The sequence below is a fragment of the Nomascus leucogenys genome, chromosome 3 (genome assembly GCF_006542625.1).
Source record: "Nomascus leucogenys isolate Asia chromosome 3, Asia_NLE_v1, whole genome shotgun sequence".
Taxonomy (NCBI): domain Eukaryota; kingdom Metazoa; phylum Chordata; class Mammalia; order Primates; family Hylobatidae; genus Nomascus; species Nomascus leucogenys.
Window position 1 is genome coordinate 57,840,709 of NC_044383.1, and position 16,832 is coordinate 57,857,540.

Here is a 16,832-nt window from a genome sequence, read left to right on the forward strand (position 1 = left end):
TCTCTTCCATAGCGTTACAGTCTTGTCCATACAGTACTATGTGTAATGAGCCTTTAAGGTCCAGAAGCCAAACTGGAATCTTTGTGTTTGAAGTCAAGTAGACCACTTCAACACCTTTCGTGTTGAACTCACGGGGTTCTGGGTAGCTAGGGACATTATTCAATATAAAAAGAACTTTAAAAGACAGTCCGTTACTAGCAATGTACTTCCTGACTTCAGAGACAAAACATCCATGTATCTAGTCCAGGAAAATAACTCTTGTCTAAGCCTTCTTGTACAACCAAAAGGCTGGCAGTTATTGTGTACTTTTTTCCTTCAACACTCGGGGGTTAACAGCTTTATACATAGAGGCAGCCCTTACTGCATTTGCACAAAACAGTAGAGCTAGCCTAACCCTTCCTGCCTTAAATACTAGTGCTTGCTTCTCTTCCTTACTACTAAATGTCCTTTTTGGCACCTTTTTTTTTTTTGTTTCAGAATAAAGCACCTTGCATTAAAAACCTGTTCAGGCACATATCCTTTCTCCTCAGTAATTTTCTTAATGGCATTTAGAAGTCATCTCTGCTGGTCCACAGAAGTTGCTTCTACTTTTGACATTTTTTAAAAGCCAAACCTCTTCCTTAAATGATCAAGCCATCCTTTTCCGGCATTAAATTCTCTAGCTTTAGGTCCTTGACTATCCTTCTGCTTTGTTATATAATGACTTCGCTTTTTCTTAATATTAGATTCTATAGATATACATTTTTATAGCAATCCTGCACCCACATAAAAGCTGCATTTTTAAGGCAAGATAAAAGTTTTTCACAAAAAGTGCAAGGGTTTTGCTCCTGCTGACGTAGCTGCAGCAACAGCGTCACAAATTTCTTTTTCAACAATGGTCCTTACACTGGTTGAATTTATCTTGAAATGGTGGGCAACTGCAGCTGCAGACCTCAATCTGCGGTACACATCAAGCAATTTAACTTTTTCTTGTAATGTCATGACGTTGCTTCTTGGGAGAACTTCTAGTGTCACTAATGACATTCTGTATGGGTCTCATGGTATTATTCAAAGTTAATGGTTTCGCACTAAACATCACAAAAAATACGTGAGAACCACAAGATACCACGCAATTTACTGGAGAAAGAAGCTGCTCAAAGGGAGATGATAAGCAACACAGGGCATTTTAAAGTGGTGCTCGCAACACTAAAATCACTGGAAGAGGCTAAGGAAATTATTACAGTAATACAGTATGCACTACAGTTAATTTCATGCAGCTATGATTTAATACCGCATGTTTACATATTTACATTTCTTCCCACTGCAAATGGCGCCATGTACAGTCTATAAGTGTGTGTTTAAGTTTTTCTTTTTGACTTTTTATAATAGATTCATGTACATTTTATGGTAGCAAATGATAAAACAGACTAGTATCTATATATATGGTATGCGTTCATGACATACCTAACTTTTCCTTATTTTCTTAAAATATTTCCAGGCTACCCGGTTCGTCCACAAGTATTTAAAATCGCTGCAATTCTCAAAAAAAAAAATTCAGTATATTTATTGAAAAAACATCCACACATAAGTGGACCCATGCAGTTCAAATCGGTATTGTTCAAGAATAAACTGTAATCTGTTCACAAATTGTGACAAAGATTAATTTGAAGTTTGAAAAAAAAACTACCTTTGCAACTGGAATATTACATAACTGATGTGTTTTTTTAATGTCTACTTCCTTTATAAGGCACAATTTTCATTTTCTAGCAAACAAATTGTTTTTCACAGAATAATAAATCCACTCTAAAATAGTATCTTAAAAATATTAGACTGCATACCAAATTTACCAGAATGACAGGACGCAAAATCACCAAGAACTTTTGTAGCCTAAATCTGGAGCTTGTTGTGTTTTAAAATCCCACAAATCAATCAATAAAATTAAATTAATAAAAATAAGACCTTCCACTGGCGGTAACGCTGTCTCATCTGTGAGCATTCCCAGCCTCAATGCTGAACCCAGCAACTCGCCTAGCACCTGCACCTCTGCCCGCGCCTCTGCACCTGGCTGAAGTCCCCGCACGGCCAGCGCCGCCCCCTTACCTTTCTCGCTAACGCTCTCGCTCTCCAGCTCCACGTCCTCGCAGCTGGTGTACTCGGGCGTCGACACGCCCTCCTCCTCAGAGCTGCTCACCGACATCTGCCGCTTCTTGCCGCCCCTCTTGGACCGGTGAGGCTTGGGCGGGGACGGCCGCACCGACTCCGACTGGTCTGAGCTCAGAGAGTCGTTCCGCAGCATGGTCTCCACCTTCTCGCGCTTGGCCTTCCGCATGAGGACCGCCGAGCTGGGGTCCAGGCGGCTCTGCTTCCTGAGGGGCTCCTGGGCTTTGAGCTCCGGGGCTTCAGCGGGAACCGGCCCATGTCTGGGCGCCAGCGGGCTGTGGTTCGTTAGCTGCTTGGCGCCCGGCGCCCTGGTCTCAGCAGTCCTCTCAGCCGAGTAAGCCCGCGGCGAGTCCGGCGGCGAGGCCCTGGCCGCCGCCGGCGCGCGTTTGCCGGCCTTGCCCTCCGGCAGCGCCGCGCCCGACTCGGTGCGCGGGAGCGCCACGTCGCTGTGGCGCCGCTCGTGCCTGGCGCGGGACACCCGGGCGTGCATGCGCATCTGCTGCTCCTCAGGCGGCGGTTTCACCGGGTACCGAGCCAGGTTCGGGTCGCTGCGGTACCTGGTCTGATAGTCCTCCTCTTTTCTTTGCTTTTCCTCATCCGCCGCTTTGCCCTCGTCCCGTTTTTCCGGCGTGTCTGGGTAATCCTGTGATCGCCCTTTCTCAAGCCTTCGGCTTTCCCGCCTTTCTTTGCGCTCCCGTTCTTCGACGGCCCCCTCCACGGGCTGCGCTGAGGTCTTTGGCACGCGTTTCCGCTCGCTCTTCAGGGCTCCTTTGCCATTCTGCTCGGAAAGCCCTGGGGTCTTCTTTCTATGATATACAAAGGAACGTCAAGGAGAGCAATTTATAAAGACTAGACATAAAAAACATGTTTTCTTCTCATTCCAGTCTTAAATCATTTCAGTTACAATAATTAGTTATAGGGATTTGGATCTGAAGGTGGAACTGTAAAGGTGTTGGAATTTTACAAGGTAAGGGATCTAATGGGAACACATTAATTATTAGCAAATATAGTTTTCATAAGAGTGTGATGCTTGTACATTTAGCAGCTCATTGAAGCATAGTTGCTCTTGTTAGAAGTTTACATTGAATCAATTTACTTTTCTTGAAATGCTGAAAAATACTTACCTCGCAGGGTTCCTGTGAGGTTTAGAGACACCATCTGTGAAGATGTTTTATGAAAGGGTAGAGTGTCATGCAAATGGAAGGAGTTCTCCAGTGTCTCTGATTCTTTGCTCTACTAATTATACTTTTTTCTCATCTCTGCCCTTTAATTTTCTAACTCCTTGACAGTACAAAATATGGTCAAGAATTCTTCAGTAATTTAAAACAAATAAACAGAGTGTCTCTTTCAATCTTGCTTCTCCCTGAAGTTGCCCAGCTCTTTACACCGGCCACCTCTCTTCCCGCTCCTGTACCTCCCAATTCCTCATTGCTTTCCTATGAATTCATATCATTAGTAAAGGTATTTGTCCCTATCAATCTTCTTCAAATTTTAACTAAAAAGTCAGAACAAAAAGTATCTATTCAGCCCTCGTTCTTGAAATTTTTGTAGTTTTTCACTATATGTCAAAAACAGAACTCTTTTCTCTTTAGAAACTTTACAGCTCCAAATTCTCTATCTTATTTAAAGATATCATCTTCCAACCAGTTCCAAACTGCAGCTTCAGTATTTTTGTCTTTTCTTCTCCCACAACAACTTGTCACCAAATGCTATTAATTCTACCTTCCCTGAGATACCTCTGGTGTCCTTTCTATCCTTTCTCCAAATAGCTTAGTTACACTCCTTCTCTCGTACTGCCCTCTTATACACTGTGTAGCTCCCCTACAACTCCTGAGTATCTTATAAAGCTTAATTCAGAAGTCACTTCCTCTATCCTAGGGCTCTCAAAATACTATACATACTGCCTAGCTTTGATCCAATTAGCATCCTGGTTAATTGCCTAGGTGTCTGTCTTCCCTAGGATAGTGTGTGGTCTCTTCCCTAGGATTTGTCAGAAAAGGGACCATGTATGTTCTAATCATCTTTATACCCTCTGGTTCCTGGCACAGTGTTTATCTGTAGTAAATACACAATGACTACTGGCTTGAATAATAGCTACATTCACTGAAAGCCTACCATGTGCCAGCTTGGGAACACATGTTCTCTTTTAATACCTGCCACAACCCTGCAAGTGAGTTTTTACTGCCTATTGTGGCAGAGCCAGGACTAGAATCCAGACCTATTTAACTTTGAAGTCCTTGATCTTTTACTGTATGGGCTTTGCTTGAAAAGGGGTTCAAAAGCTTTCCTTGAAGCCTCCTTTCTCCAAGTAATGGTTACACATACAAAAATAAGCCCAGTCTAGGCGCTAACAAAAGTCCTGGCCCCAAAATCATGAGCCTCATGAAGATAAGGGCTCTGTCTTCTTTGTCAACAATTTTTCCCAGTGCATAGCTTCATGTTTGCCCATGAATACATTTTTGAATGAATGAATCAAAGTAAATAATCTGATCATATTCGTCCCTGTTTAAATATTCAGTGGCTTCCCTTTCGCCTACAATAAAAGCTATAAAATGTAACCTGTCCCTTCACTACCTCACCAGCCTTTTCTCCCCCACATTCCCTCTGCTACTTGCACTGTGGCCAGCAGCTGTCCTTTAGGAGGCCCTCACGTTGGGCTTGTTCCTTCAGGCCATGTGTCTATGCAGATACCTGGAGCACCCATCCTACCCTTCTCCTGGTTAATTCCAAAGTCACTCTTTAGAGCTCAGCATAAAAGAAATATCCTTAAAGAAGGCTTCTCTGATGTGTCCACATACTTTCTGATAGGTCAGATTCCCCCATCACATCCTCTCAGAGCACACTTTTAATTAAAGGGCTAGGTTTATAGGTGAAACATGATCTAAGAGCTTTTCTGAGTTCATCATTGGAAGTTGGTAGCTCAGCTGGGTGACTTAGTTCATGTTTACATCTGTGCGTGATATTAAAGAAACGCTTTCAATGAATGTCTCCTAAGGAATACATTCTAGAGATAGACAACGCCCCTCAGGGCCTGTTGTTTTTCCATGTGGGGCCTGAGAAGTACTACTTGAGGAGTTAAATTCTTGAAAACGGCTTTGCTCTCCTAGCAAAATCTTGCCTTTTGCTTACAGGGTGAAAGAACTATTACCTCTCTCTAGGAGGTTCACTTCTAGACCTGGATGAAGCCTGCTTCTGTTCAGGCCCCAAGGCTTGCTGCAAGGGCTCAGCCCCTTTGCTCCTGTCTGGCGGTGCGCTGGGAGGAGCAGCGTCCTGGGAGGAGGCAGCTGCTGTGCTCAGGGGTGTCTGAGACCGCGATCGCTCTTGGAGTCGTGCTTTCTTTTCTCTTGGTACCTCAGAGCCAGCACCTGTAGCTGTATCACTCAGGGTTCCATCCTGACTTGTCTGCTGAGGGCCACTTCCAAAGAACCATGCTCCAGATTTGGTTAAGATTTCTTGTTGCTTTCGACATAAATTGCATACCCACATAACCTATTTGAAGAAGAAAGAACAATATAAATTTTTATGCCCTCTTGGAAATAACTTTTCAGTATCTTAAAATATATTTAAGAAAAAAAGAACAGTATTCATTTTCATATTTATCCTTGCAAATTTCTTGTGAAAATGGTCCTCCCACAAGTCACAGTCAAATATATGAATGCCTAGACAGGGACTTGTCTGAGACTAGAGAGCCTCTCAGAAGCCAGAGTAGAGGTTTTTTTCTCAGCATTTCTAATTTGATGATTCTGAGTTTCCTTTTACCATGTATCTGTCATATTTTTTATAATTGACTCTGGAGTGTTAGCAAAAATGTTCTAAGCAAGGTAGTTAACTGATTAGAAAAATGTTACCAGGAAAAAAAAAAAAAGAAAAATGTTACCAGGAACTACAGAATCAATATGTAAATACATAAACCTCAGTACTTGCAAGTATTTTTAAAAAGTCTGTCTTTTCAAAAATCATCCACAATTAAAGGCAATATTAAAAATATTCATATAGAAGAAACAAACATACAAAGTAAGCACACAAAAAAGGTCAATCTGTATATTTTCTCTAGTTTCTTAGTAATAAACTAACCTTAAGCTTATTTATGCTATAAAATATAATTTTCCATGCACATATTTACTAAAGCAATAAATATGACTCTGAGTTTATTCATATGTGATCACTCCAATGTAATGTTCCCCGAGGAGAGCTATTGGGGAACCATCATTTAGCAACATATCCACTGATAAATTACAAGATGTAGCACCACTTAAAATAACCCTATACAACTGTTCTCCATTTGATGACCTTTAAAATGAATGTAATAATGAGGACGATTATCATAATAAAAAATACTAATAGCAGCAATGACTAGCTGTCACAGGGCAAAGATAGGTGCTAACAGGTCCATGAGCCATCTTTTCAAATATCCTCAGTACCTCTGTTTCTTTGTGCTGTGACTTTACATTGCTGCCTCAGTTACATGGCTCCAAAGGCACTTCAGGTGTTTTGTGTTTGTTTCTACTTCAGAAACTACCTCCACAGAAAAGCTAATTACCAAACTCTAGGCTTCCTTTTCACAAATACTGACTCAATCAACAAGTACTCAAAAATATTGTATCAGGATGAATAAATCGTAGATACATTAATTGATAAGCAATAGAAAATAGTAAAAGAAGCATTGTTTAGTAGGTCAAATGAAGAAAACTCTGAAAATATTCAGATAAATGGGGAAAAACTGTAACTATAGCCATAGAATAAGATAAAGCTAAAATAAGGATAAGAAAAAGACAGGAAAAAAGTAATACATTTTTTTAAAAGGAAAATACTGCAGATGAGTTAAGAACTGCTTTCCAGGCAAGAAAACTCAAATGAATTATAATATAGGAAAAATTAAGACTGAAGAGAAATACTTGCTATAAAAAATTTAAAATTCATGAAGGTTAATTGATTTATTTAGACTTTCCCAGTCATAAAATGAAGTGTACTGGGTTCAAAAAAGCAGTTAGGTATAACGTCTACACAAAGTATTATAACCAATATTATGGAATTCTCATCTACTAAGATGTCAAACAAGATGAACAATTCATTGCATAAACCTATATCAAAATAAGGATTTTATGGGAAGTAACTTCAATTTAAGTGCTAGCCAAATAAGGGTATATTTTACAAAATCTATTACTGAGTAGGTCCCTCAGAAGTCCTGATTGTTTGAACATGGACATATTAAGGGTAACATTAAAAGGTGCAATACTCCAGGGCCAGGACCTTCATGAACAGTCAGTGACACTGAGTCTCTTCTGCTCAGACCCTGAGTGGGGACAGGGGACATGTGTGTAGCGGGAAGGTTTTGTTTTGTTTGTTTTTTGTCTCTTTAGCTGACAGACCACAATAAGAAAGTTTGAAATTATGTAATTCAAAAAGATTGGTATGAAATTTTGACTATTTTACATCAAATAAGAAGACATTAAATTTGTATTTCTCAGACTAATAATAAGCAACTTATTACTCATCATTTAAAGTAGGTTCTTTTCAGCCAGGTGTGGTGGCTGACGCCTGTAATCCCAGCACTTTGGGAGGCTGAGGGGAGCAGATCACCTGAGGTCAGGAGTTCGAGACCAGCCAGGCCAACATGGTGAAATCTCGTCTCTACTAAAAATACAAAAATTAGCCAGGCATGGTGGTGCATGCCTGTAATCCCAGCTACTTGGGAGGCTGAGGCAGAAGAATCACTTGAACCTGGAAGGCAGAGGTTGCAGTGAGCTGAGATGCCGCCACTGTTCTCCAGCCTGGACGATAGAGCGAGACTCCGTCTCAAAACAAAAAGAAATAAAATAAAATAAAGTAAGTTCTTTTCTACAGAAATATCAAGGTATACTTAGGATAAATATGCAGTTTTTAAAAAAACAGAAAACACAAATTTACAATTACAAAGTTTCTAAAATTGAATAAAGCTAAATAAAGAAGCAGAAAGGAGCACAATAATACTGATAGAAGGGTAAAGGATACTCTTCATTTTACATTTGAATATTCTCTAGAAATCTTTATCACAATCTTATTTTGATTGCTTCATATTTTTAAATGTTACAAAAAAATGGGTCAATGAGAACCAACTGCCAGATTTGGGCCTGTTCCAAATTTTGAGTATGTGCAGAACTGCTACCAGATCAATTAAAAGAGACACAATTTATTATTATTAAATAAGTTGAATTTTACAATTTAATTTCATTTCCAATTTATTCAAAAAGTTACAATTAGTGACTATGTCAAAACAGCATAGGCATTCTAAATTCTATTCTTAAAATAGTGTATTCATTTAAGTCTGTGATGCTTCGTTAATTTTTTTCTGTTTTTAACATTTAGTAAAATATTATATAATTCCAAACTTTTCCTATGTCTTATTTCCTTGTACACCACCACATTTTTAAATTTGTATTTTTAAATTAACTGTAAGTGTAGTCAATCCATCCTCCCAACTGAAAGTAAAATTAACCATGAGAATGTTAAAATATTTATTTTTATCAAAATGTCACCTCCCAGTCTGTATTTTCAGTTCTACAAATTAATCATACCACAAATTTTACAAATAAAAAATAAATTGCTCATGAGTTATAAAGAAAAATATATAAGATTATAATAGAATATTGTCATACATTTCAACACAGTTAATAGCAAACATTGCAGACCTCTATAGTACATTTTGTGAAGTCAGTATTAAGTATTATATTTGCCTAAAGCTATAGATAATACAAGAGTGCGGTAGGGAGTCATTTTTAACAGATTTTTTTAAAAAAGAGGATAAGACGTAACTTTGCCTACAAAAAAATGCTATTTATTTAAAGCACACAAACACACCTTTTAGAAAGTGCACTATGCAGGATTATACCCTGATTAAATACCCTGGGATGTGTTCCAAACTAATCTAAACTAAAGTAGGCCCGTGCAATAACTTATCTTAACAATTTACAGATGTTAAACAATCACACACAAACTCAATTCAAATACTATCGTGAAGTTACATGACTTTTGAAACACCATGCCACATATCAGAAAATATGCAGGATTGAAAATTGTATTCTGACCTTTTGCTGTAACTGCATTTTTAATTGTCTTTTCCTCTTAATTCTTAAGAAGTACAATAAACTATTTCATAAAACTCATAGGAATTTTTTACCCAGAGAAATAAAAATTGCAACATGTTCTACTATACGTATACAGAAAATTCCATAAATAAAACCACAAGTTTGGCAGAAAAACTAAAAAGGTATTCGAGTGGAAGAAATATTAAAATATTTACAGAGCCGGACACACAGAACAAAAGAAATGTGCCCTTGATTTATTCTTGATGATATTACTAAGGTGATTCATGATGAGGCCCAGAATAATTTTTTTTTTTTTTTTGGGATGGAGTTTTGCTCCTGTTGCCCAGGCTGGAGTGCAGTGTCGTGATCTCAGCTCACTGCAACCTCCGCCTCCTGGGTTCAAGCGATTCTCCTGCCCCAGCCTCCTAAGTAGCTGAGATTACAGGCGCCCGCCACCACACCCAGCTAATTTTTGTATTTTTAGTAGAGACGGTGTTTCACCATGTTGGGCAGGCTGGTCTCAAACTCCTGACCGCAGGTGATCCACCCTCCTCAGCCTCCCAAAGTGCTGGGATAACAGGTGTGAGCCACTGCACCCAACTCAGAATTCTTATATTAACACAAATGTCTTCCTTATAAGAATCCATCTGAGGTATTTAGTATTATAACATAAAGAATAAATATAAGCATGAAGGTTTAAAAAATGAGATTGTGATTCAATTTTCATTTGATATTTTTACAGATAAATTTTAAGATTGATTTTCAATGAATATAGGATGTTTTTAAAAATTATTATGGTACCATTTTGAAAAACATGAAAAAGAAGATGAGATAGTCAATTACAGTTGCTCATTTTCCTTTCTCTATTCAGTAAGCACTCACCCTAGCAGAAACTGGGGACAAAATTATCAAGGTAATATTTCAACTTTGTTGACAAAAGTAGATGAGAGGGTAGAAAATAGTAGATGTCAGAATAAATGAGAATGAGCTCTCTTTGGTTCTTGTAGTGTGAATGTGTATGTGGGTGGGAATGGGTGGGTGTATGTGGGTATGTTTCTCTTAGTCTTTTATTGTTGTTATTGCTATTTCATAAATTTATTTCCCTTTGGAAGTTTATAAAATATGTGGTTTTATGAAAGACAAAAATATGATATAGAATGTTTCTTTTTAATGGGTAAATCACTTCCAATTCCACTGTCTTACTATTAGCATTTTAATACAATTTTCTATGCAAATTTAAAATAACTGAGATTCCACTGTAAATCTATATCCTATTTATATATTTAATATTATAACACAAGTATTTCTACGTGATTCTAAACGTTTCTAAAGCATTTTAATATCTACAAAATATTTTATAGAGATGGAATATCACTTACCTAGCCCTTAAACTGCTTATAACCTTTCACATTAACACAGAACTCTGCAGTGAAAAGTGTGTTGATCAAACTTTTTTTCATATTTATGGTCTTTTTTTTAGGATACATTAGAAAAAATCAAATTATTTGGTAAAATTTTAGAACATATTTAAAGCTCCTCTCATATAATCACTGTGTGGTAACATTTGGGGCTCTCTGTATAATTTGCAAAATACCTTCCCAAAAGGGGTGCTAAATTGTAACCCAAAAGTGACAATATCAGTTCTGTGCTTTAAAATCTAATGACTTAATAATGCCCCCAAACCCTATACTCTTACAAATGTTTCAAATTTGAAATAATACAGTGAGATTCATTTAGACAATAGAACCATAAACCCCACAGCAGAAGAGGAACCTCAAGGAAGGGAGATAACAATGAATTTCTGCTAAGTGTATGTATGTAAAAGGGTGGTAAGTGAAACAAAATGGAGGAAGCTGTAGCTCAAATCACAGATGGAGGAGGGCCGTAACCAAGAACAGAGATGATCTTCTCTGCAGAACCCACGAGAAGATCTAGGTTAGATGGCAGATACTATGGCAGGAGAGAAGTGAGAAATAGAATTAAAACAGATGACTATTTGTCTTTTTTTTTTTTAAGTTTATTTTCCATATGTAGAATGACCACTTTCCCACAAATCTGAAACAGACAGGTGTTGTTGACCTGCAAAGAGCCTTTCTCATTCTAACAGGTAGGTTTTCTCCATCCTAACAGCTGGTTCTCCAGTTGGTCACTCAAAAGCACCTCCCACATATGCACACACAAACACACACCCCAATCATCCATTCTCATGCCTCGTTTTTGTTTATTCCCCTATATATGACTAATCAAGGAAAACTAAACTATTAAAATAAAAACTATAACATTAAAGAGAAAGGCTAAAATCGGCATAGAGAACAATTAATGTTGGAAGAGTAAGAGATAATTCCAGGAAATATCTTAAAGAAACCTTAAAATAATCTTTAATTAGTGTTCAGATGTCAACCTTAAAAGAGCTTTTAAAATTAATGGTAAAATTGTCTCAATAAAAGAAGAATTTAAAAGAAAGGATGTATGAAAAAACAAGAGATAAGAAAACACATGAGATAAAACGTTAGAGAGATAAAACACATGAAATAAAAAACATGAGATAAAAGTTCTAGAAAAAAAGAACAAAATATGGAGGGGAATAAGTTGCAAAAATAATAGAAGACAAATTCCCAGAATGGAGAAGTCACTGCATATTAATAAAATGAATGGAAAAAGAAACCACCAAGATAAAAATTATTATGAAATTTCAATATAACAAAGCTAAAGAAAAGATCCTAAAAGTTTCCAGAAAGAAAATGTTGGGTCCTAGAGAAAGGAATAGGAAATAGAATGGTATCAGAATTCCCATCAGCAATGCTGGATGTTTGAAGACAAGGGAGAAATACTATCAATAGTCTGGGAAAATGATATGGGTCGTGAAATTTTATATACAGGTAAACCATCAATCAAATATAAAGCAGTTTAAGAAATTTTCAGGATTTGGAAGAACTTGGAAAATTTACCACTCACATATCCCTGTTAGCAAAACAAAATCTACCAAGAAAGAGGAAATCCAGGAAGCAAATGGTTTTCACAGAAGAGCAAGTGTTATCTCTTACTCTTCCCAGGATGAAGAGCCCTCCTTGAAACCCTAGAGAGAAATTTCGAGCAGGAGGATGGAGACTCTAGAATGAGGATTCTGGGAGCAAAAATTAAATAAACCAGAAGACAATAGCAACAACACAAAAGGCAAATTGACCAAATGCATAGTGTGATTTTGAACACAAAACAAATGAAACAAAAACTTCATAGGATAAAGGAATTTAGCTAAAGGGAGGACCCATTTGTATTTGAAGCTAAGAACATTTCCCATCAAGTAGGACAGTGGTCATGGTATCCGATCCATAGAATATGAAGCATAATCTAAATTCACTGCTTGGCTCTATGGTTAATAACTGTGTTAAGCTGCAGAAGTGAACCAAAGAAGAAGCAAAATAGAGATTCTGGGTGGAAGGACAGAGGAGTGTCCAAATGACATCTCTGTGCTTTACTATCTTCCTTTATTTTTATATGTCATGGCAATACTATATGAGCTGTGAAGAGTTTATTAGCTCAAATATAAATGCTTAATAGTGCCTTGTCTCTCATGAACAGACAAAGTTGGGGAAGAATAGTCAAAAGACTTTTGCTCTTTATTATAAGCCTTCTATTTAATCTTTTATCCACATATACACAGTTAAATAGTTATATGTAGTATTACATATAGTTATACATTTATCTTTTAACATATAACATGATTAAAAATAATTTTTTGGAACATTTACCATTTATTGATGATTTTATCATTTTTTATTCATTTAAGTTGTACCATTAAGGTAAACACTTTGTTTCAAATGTTTTCCATGTTTGTTAGCATGTAAACTAACCAGGTTTTTGTGTATTTATCAATTAAATTCATAGTATTTCTTACCATTTTAATTGATTTATTAACTCCTTGATATAGTTTTTTTTTAATTTTGTTGCTTGCCATATTGGTTTTTTTCTGTTATCATAAAGATGGTTTTCATTTTATATCATCTATTCTATTATTCTCTTCCTTTGCAATCCTTCTGTTGTACTTTAGCTCAGAAAGTGCTTTTATAAATATTCACTTTTATTTTCATTGACTATGTATATGGTTGAACATTTTACATTGTTTTTCTTGATCTCTCAGAATCTATTTTGAGGTATAACAAGAGTTAGGGAACTATACACTGATTTCTTTTCATAGATAACCGTCTCAACATGTTTACTGAAGGATACTTCATTTCACTATCAACCTACAAAGAAGAGTGATCTCTAGAGTTAAACTGCCTAGGTTCTCATCTCACGTCCATCTGTCAATCTGCTTACTTGCAATTCACTCACGCCAACTTGCAAAGCCTCCCAAAGACTCATTGTCATCATCTATAGACAGGGGGTAATAATAGTTCCTATCTCACTGAGTTGTTTTGAGGGTTAAATGAGATAATACATCTAAATTGCTTAGCATAGTGCCTGAAATATAGTAAGTAAGCATTATCAGCATTATAATGGTTATTTTATCATTATCAGAAAGGTTCGGGGGGGGTATCAGATTCATACAATATCAGTAAGAAAATTATTTTTTCCCATGGAGGGGTATATATATATATTTATTATATATTATATATGTATGTTATAGGACATTACTTAAAGTTTCTACATTTTAAAGTTGAGTTTACACACTATCTAATGATCTGTCACTCACTTTTCTTGTTTCTGTAAATGACTAAAATTTTTATTACCTTGATTCTGTGTAGGTAATGGCAGGTAAGAGGCAGCAATGAATACTGAATCATGGTTAAGGAGCAGCCCTTGGAGGTAGAATACATGGGCCTGAATCCTTATTTGCTGACGTTCTCATTATCCCACCTAGGACAGCTTATATCTTCTCTCTGTGCTTCAGTATCCTCATTTATAAAATAGGGAAAATAATAATAATGATTTCATAGACTCTATGTTAGGATTGAGTTATACAAAACTGTGTTTGACACATAGTAAACATTCAATAATATTTTTATTAGCATCATACAATATTTATTGCTGATGTGTCTTCAAACTAAAGGTAAATAAATATTATTTTATTTTGCAATATAAAGTGATACACTCAGTACATATTTTTGATTTCCACAAATATTTTAGGTGCCTGTTATGTGTTAGGCATTGTTTTAGGTGCTAGGGATGCAGCACTGAAAAAAATAGACAAAAATTCTCCCCACGGAGTTTATGTTCTAGTGAAAAAAGACAGACAGAAACAAAACATAATGGTAGGCTGGGTGCGGTGGCTCATCCCAGCACTTTGGGAGGCTGAAGCGGGTGGATCACAAGGTCAGGAGTTTGAGACCAGCCTGGCCAACATAGTGAAACCCTATCTCTACTAAAAATACAAAAAATTAGCCAGGCGTGGTGGTGGGCACCTGTAATCCCAGCTACTCAGGAGGCTGAGGCAGGAGCATCGCTTGAACCTGGGAGGTGGAAGTTGCAGTGAGCAGAGATCGCACCCTTGCATGCCAGCCTAGGCAACAGTGCAAGACTCTGACTCAAAAAAAAAAAACAAAACCCATAATGGTAAACATATGTGGTATTATAGATGGTGATAAGTACTGAGGAATAAATGCAAAAGAAAAAGGCATTGGGCACTGCAAGTGGTGGTAGAGTACAATATAAAATTGGCTAGTCAAAGAAAACTTCATTGAGAAAGTGATATTTGAGTAAAAGTAAACTATGCAGGTATCTGGAGGAAAGCATCTCAGGCTGTAAAAATGGCAAATAAAAAGGACTTTGTGGAGCTTATACCTGGTGGTTTCAAGGCACAGGTGGAGCCGAGTAAGTGATGGTTCAGGTCGTATAAGATGTGTTCAGTAAAGTAATGAGTCAGACCCAGTAGGTCTTTGTGGACTATAGCAATGACTTTGACTTTTATGATGAGTCATGACGAGCCATTGGAAGATTCTGAGGAGAGAAGTCATCTCATATATCTTTTGTTTTTGAGACAGGGACTCACTCTGTCACCTAGGCTGGAGTGCAGTGGCACCATCACAGCTCACTGCAGCCTCAACCTCCTTGGCTTAGGTGATCCACCCGCCTCTTCCTCCCAAGTAGCTGGGACCACAGGCAGGCACCACGCTCAGCTAATTTTTGTTTTTTTTGTGTTTTTTTTGGTAAAGACAGGCTTTCGCCATGTTGCCCAGGCTGGTCTTGAACTCCTGAGTTCAAGCAATCTGCCCACCTTGGCCTCCGAAAGTGCTGCAATTACAGGCATGTGCCACCGTGCCCAGATATAACTTGGGTTTTAATAGGATCCCTTTGGTTGTTGATTGAGAATAAAATATAGGGAATCAATTATGAAATATTTGTGACTTGAATTCTATTACTGCAATTTTTGCTCTCTTTTAGCTCATCTTTACAAAATGTGTTCTCTCATTCCTTTATCTTTTTGTGTTACTTTGTTGGAGGTGTTACCTCTGATAGACAGCACAAAACTGAAATGTATTTTGGATCCAACTGAGAATTTTTGTGTTATGATAGCACCTGAATATGCAGCAATCCTTATTTCTCTGTCTTACCTCAGGTCCTCCACTCATCAAAAGTAAATGCATAGACTCATGCACTGAATTTCATACTTTCTGCTGATTGAGGACCTCGCTTATCATTGACTCCTTTATTTTCCTGAGTCTTCAATCTCATCTTCTCTACTACTCCCTTCCTCTTGGCATATAACCACAAAAGTACACAAAATAATCAAGACTTTTCTTCCAGTAATAACAATTTGAACCTCCTCTTTCTCGTCACTTTTTTCATTATCCTCCTTAAAACCAAGCCACTTGTTAAAGTAACCTAAACTCATAGTCTCTCAACTTGCTCACACCTCATTTCTTCCCACCATTTTGAAATCTGACTCATCCCTACAATTACACTTTTCTTCCAAGGACATTAGTGATTCCTTCCATAGTGCCAATTCTACTTAGTGCAACTTTTTAACTCTCATCTTAATAAGTTCTTTTGAGTATTTGGAATTCCTAACCATCCCTCATTTTTGGTTTCTAAAATTCAGTGACAATTTTCTTTTCTGGTCTTTTTCCTATTTGTATCACCTCTTCTCATATTCCTGGCTAAAATCTTCCTTCTTTACTCTTTTATTAAATGTTGATGTTACACAGGACTCAATTCTTGCTCTTCTACATGTGTTACTTAAATAGGCTTCATGAAAGATGTAAAGTTTTCCAAACATTTTGATCTCAAGCCCTCTGAAAAAATATTTTCGAGAAGGCTTATATAATAAATATTTGTGTAATGCATGATGCATGCCTATTAGAATAACACAGTATTTGCATTGTAAAACGTGCAGAAGTAGAAATTAAAATAAGATAAAAATATAAATAGAATTTCAATTTTATTTTGTACCCAAAAAGAATACCTTGCACTATAAACTGCTGACTCTAAAATCATAATTTCTAGCTCAGACACCTTTACAAATATCCAAATCCATTTATCTTCTTATTTACTCATGGCCACTTAAATGTTACACAGGAGCCTCAAACTTAAAATATACAAAACAGAAATGATCATGCTTCTCAAAAACTTTCTTGTCCAGCACTTCTTGTTTTAGTTAACAGTACCACCATCTGCAGAGTAACCCAATAT

General features: G+C 37.1%; 1 protein-coding gene across 17 annotated transcripts in view; it reads right to left on the bottom strand.

Moving 5' to 3' along the window:
* RIMS1 (regulating synaptic membrane exocytosis 1) overlaps nt 1-16,832 on the bottom strand; it is a 522,383-nt gene that overhangs the window by 224,402 nt on the left and 281,149 nt on the right. For all 17 annotated transcript variants that reach the window (XM_030809350.1, XM_030809351.1, XM_030809340.1 and 14 more), the window contains exons 5-6: nt 5,288-5,628; nt 2,080-2,945 (exon numbers count right to left, since the gene is read on the bottom strand). In XM_030809350.1, coding sequence (XP_030665210.1) covers nt 2,080-2,945; nt 5,288-5,628 — 1,207 coding nt within the window. The remainder of the gene's footprint in view (nt 1-2,079; nt 2,946-5,287; nt 5,629-16,832) is intronic.